Genomic DNA, 3060 nt, shown 5'->3' on the forward strand with positions numbered 1-3060 from the left:
ACTCTTTCCTGCTTATGCATTTTTTCATACTCGATGATCTATTGAGGTCCCTTCTGACCGTAGCATCTATGAATCTATTTTGGCAACCATTTATTATCAAGCCCATTTTGCAGGGAAATCATCTATGATGAATATCACCAACCCAATCTTACGAGCACCCCAGATAATTGGACACTTATCATAGGGCAGGAAAACAGCAAAGAGCTCAATTCCAAATGAAAGGATTACAGGGGGTAGGGGGAAAGGTGGGAAGAAGCAGGGAAACTGGGGCAGATAATTGTGGATGGATTGCTGCAGTCTCAGGCTATAGGTTGTCGCCCAGTTCTTCCAAAGGAGCAACACTCCAGATGGGGAAAGAGGGAGGGGAAAAAAGCACTAGTAAGGAGTCTCACCTCAGAAGGAATGTGAAAGAAAGTGTGAAAGCACTGAAGAAACTTATAGGGTGTTTATACATGTGCTCGAGGAGGGAGGGCACTTTAATTAGAGTGGCTCTTGGAAAATGTCTCGGCTCTGAAAGTGTCATGTGTATCAGCATCCCTGTGCTGAAAAATGGTGGTGGGGGCATTTTAACTAAAGCTCATCAAATAAGCTTTAGTTAAAGCCCCCCTGCTGCCATTTTTCAGCACAAGGATGCTGATACACATGATGCTGGAGTCTGCTGGAGTGCAGTAATTACCATGCTCTAGCAGATGCGATTGAGTCTGCTCTGATGTGCTGTAATTACAGTGCATTGGAGCAGCCTTGCTGCATGTGTATCGATGCCCTAAAAGCCCAACATGAGCCAAATTTTTCAGAAGTGACTAGCAACAAGAGGAGTGCAGGGGTCCAACTCGAAAAAGTCTGACTTCCTGAATGTGGGTACCTTGCATTTCTGAAAATCAGCACTTCCAACTGAGTGTCCAGCAGTCTAACACTCAGAGGGTGGGTATCCCAAACCCACTTCTGGAAACCTCTTGCAAAGATACAGAGGCAACACATTAAAAGAAAGAGCATTACTCACAGAGATGCGAGGGCTTGCAACAGAGAGTGTGTGCAGTGCTATGATAACTTGACAGTTACTAGCAGTGGTGGCAAGATCCAGGAACAGGGGTGTGCTGGACTAAGGTACAGGAAGAGATGCAACAATTGGGGAATAAAAGGAGGGAGGATGTGTACCTGAGAAGTAGGAATAGCAATGCGAGCAATTTGCAGATCAGAGATGGCTTTTTCCTTAAGTGTAAATAAGGAGACAGCAATGTTAGTAGTTCTTGCTGGCCTTCTGCCTAGTCATACCTGTCCTTTTACATACTTGCCAAAGGACTTTTCTGGAGCCACAAGCATGTTTTCAGGGGGTTTCATCTCTTCCCTTTGGGAATTTTAGCCAGAAAGTGAATTTAGTCCTTTTACTTTCATGAATTCTTAATGTACAGTGAAAAGCCAGAAGCAGCACAGGCCCAGGCTCTCCATATCATCCCTTTACATTGTCATGCCCAACCCACTGATGTCCTGGCCCACAGCCTCCTGCTACCGTTGTACTAGATACAGCTCTTACCAGCAAATGTCAACTGCCTTCAGAGCTCCATTTGTTCCACTCACAAGCCTACCAGGAAGAGCAAAGTATCTGCCACTTACATTAGTGTTGTACAGGTTTTGAGTATCTTTTCCTTGCAAGACAGATGACAGACAAGACAATATAAATGCCATCCTCCACCCAGAGGAAACATCCATAATGCAGATGGATCCAGGCCAACAGTAACTTGGCTTGGCTTGAAAGATGAAAGTGCTGGATGTTAGATTCCCGGCACCACCCGCAGGATGCAGCACCAAGGCACTTACCTGGCCGCAGGACTCTGATCTCTAGAAGGTTAGAGATTCTGTCAGCCAGTCGCGTCCAACTGCTGTTGTAGTTCTTCCGCCACAGTTCAGCCACGCACTGGTATTTCCCTGCCTCTGTGTCGCTGGCACGGCTGATGCTGAGGCGCACATTATTGCTAGACTCTGCTTTCTCGATGGCAGTGCGGGTCCGGAAGCCCATGTATCTCTCCCCCCACTGGACCCCGCCATCCCGAGTGAAGGTGACCAGGTCGTGGAATTCTGTGCTGCCCGCTGGCTGGAACCGCCATGTCACTGAGACAGGGACCCAGGATGGGTAGTGTGGTTTGATGATGCACTGTAGGTCAAATGACTCATTGTAGGTCACCCCGGGAGTGCGGGATATGGCTGTGACAGCAAAACCAGCCTCTGAAGAAAAAGACAAACAAAAGGAAGGCTTTAGAGAATTGGCAAAGCTCTGAAAGATGAGGCCTGGCACAAAGCAGTTAGTAGGCAATGGTCTGAGCAGTAATTCTCCAAGTATGGCCCAGGAATACTGGGACCGTCACATGACACTGACTCTCCCAGTTCCCGATTGTCAAGTCACATTAAAAGTTAAAACGTCAAACAGTACTTGAAAGCAAACACATAACAATAGCAAGAGTCTGGATAGGCAATTCCCAAACTGGCTACAGATAGGTTATTTGGTTCCCAGTAGGTGGAAAGATAACACCTGAAACCCTAAATGGAAGAGAAGAATCTCCTCTAGCATGAGGCCACTTCATCAAAATGGTCTCAAGAACCCTGCTTGCCTATGTTGTTCTAGAAGAGGTCTGGGCCATGTAATGACTGAAAAAAATAGGTTAATTTTGGGAAGTAAAGACTCTGGAAATGTGTTTAATGAGCATTCATGAAAGGAAAAGGTACCATATTAATTGCCCATTGCAAAATCTCTGCATCTTATCACTGGAGGAGTTCTAGCAGACACAACAGCAACCATTTGTTCCCCAGGAAAACACGCTGTCAGTCCCTGCTCAGAGCAGAGACTGCAAGCCTGAGAAGTCTGGTTGAACTGCCTCCTCAGGACAAGATAGTTTTGTGAAGTATGAAAGGACTTTTCTTGATGACCACACAAGAATCAGATTTAAGTTCTCAGGCCCTTAACTCTCCAGATGTACTCACAGAAGCCAGCATGTTTGTCAGTTCTGGATTAAAGGGGCACAACCCTGGTTTAAGAGAGGAATCAACTTTTTTTTTTTTTTTTTTTTT

The 3060-nt window shown here is 45.9% G+C and overlaps 1 protein-coding gene across 1 annotated transcript in view; it reads right to left on the reverse strand.

Annotated features, from left to right (window-relative positions):
- Positions 1-3060, reverse strand: part of IGSF3 (immunoglobulin superfamily member 3) — a 147660-nt gene that overhangs the window by 34350 nt on the left and 110250 nt on the right. Inside the window, 1 exon segment of the mRNA XM_006018883.2 lies at positions 1816-2220. Within this exon segment, the coding sequence (XP_006018945.1) occupies positions 1816-2220 (405 nt within the window).

This window comes from Alligator sinensis, unplaced genomic scaffold (assembly GCF_000455745.1).
Source record: "Alligator sinensis unplaced genomic scaffold, ASM45574v1 scaffold19_1, whole genome shotgun sequence".
In the NCBI taxonomy this organism is placed as follows: Eukaryota; Metazoa; Chordata; order Crocodylia; family Alligatoridae; genus Alligator; species Alligator sinensis.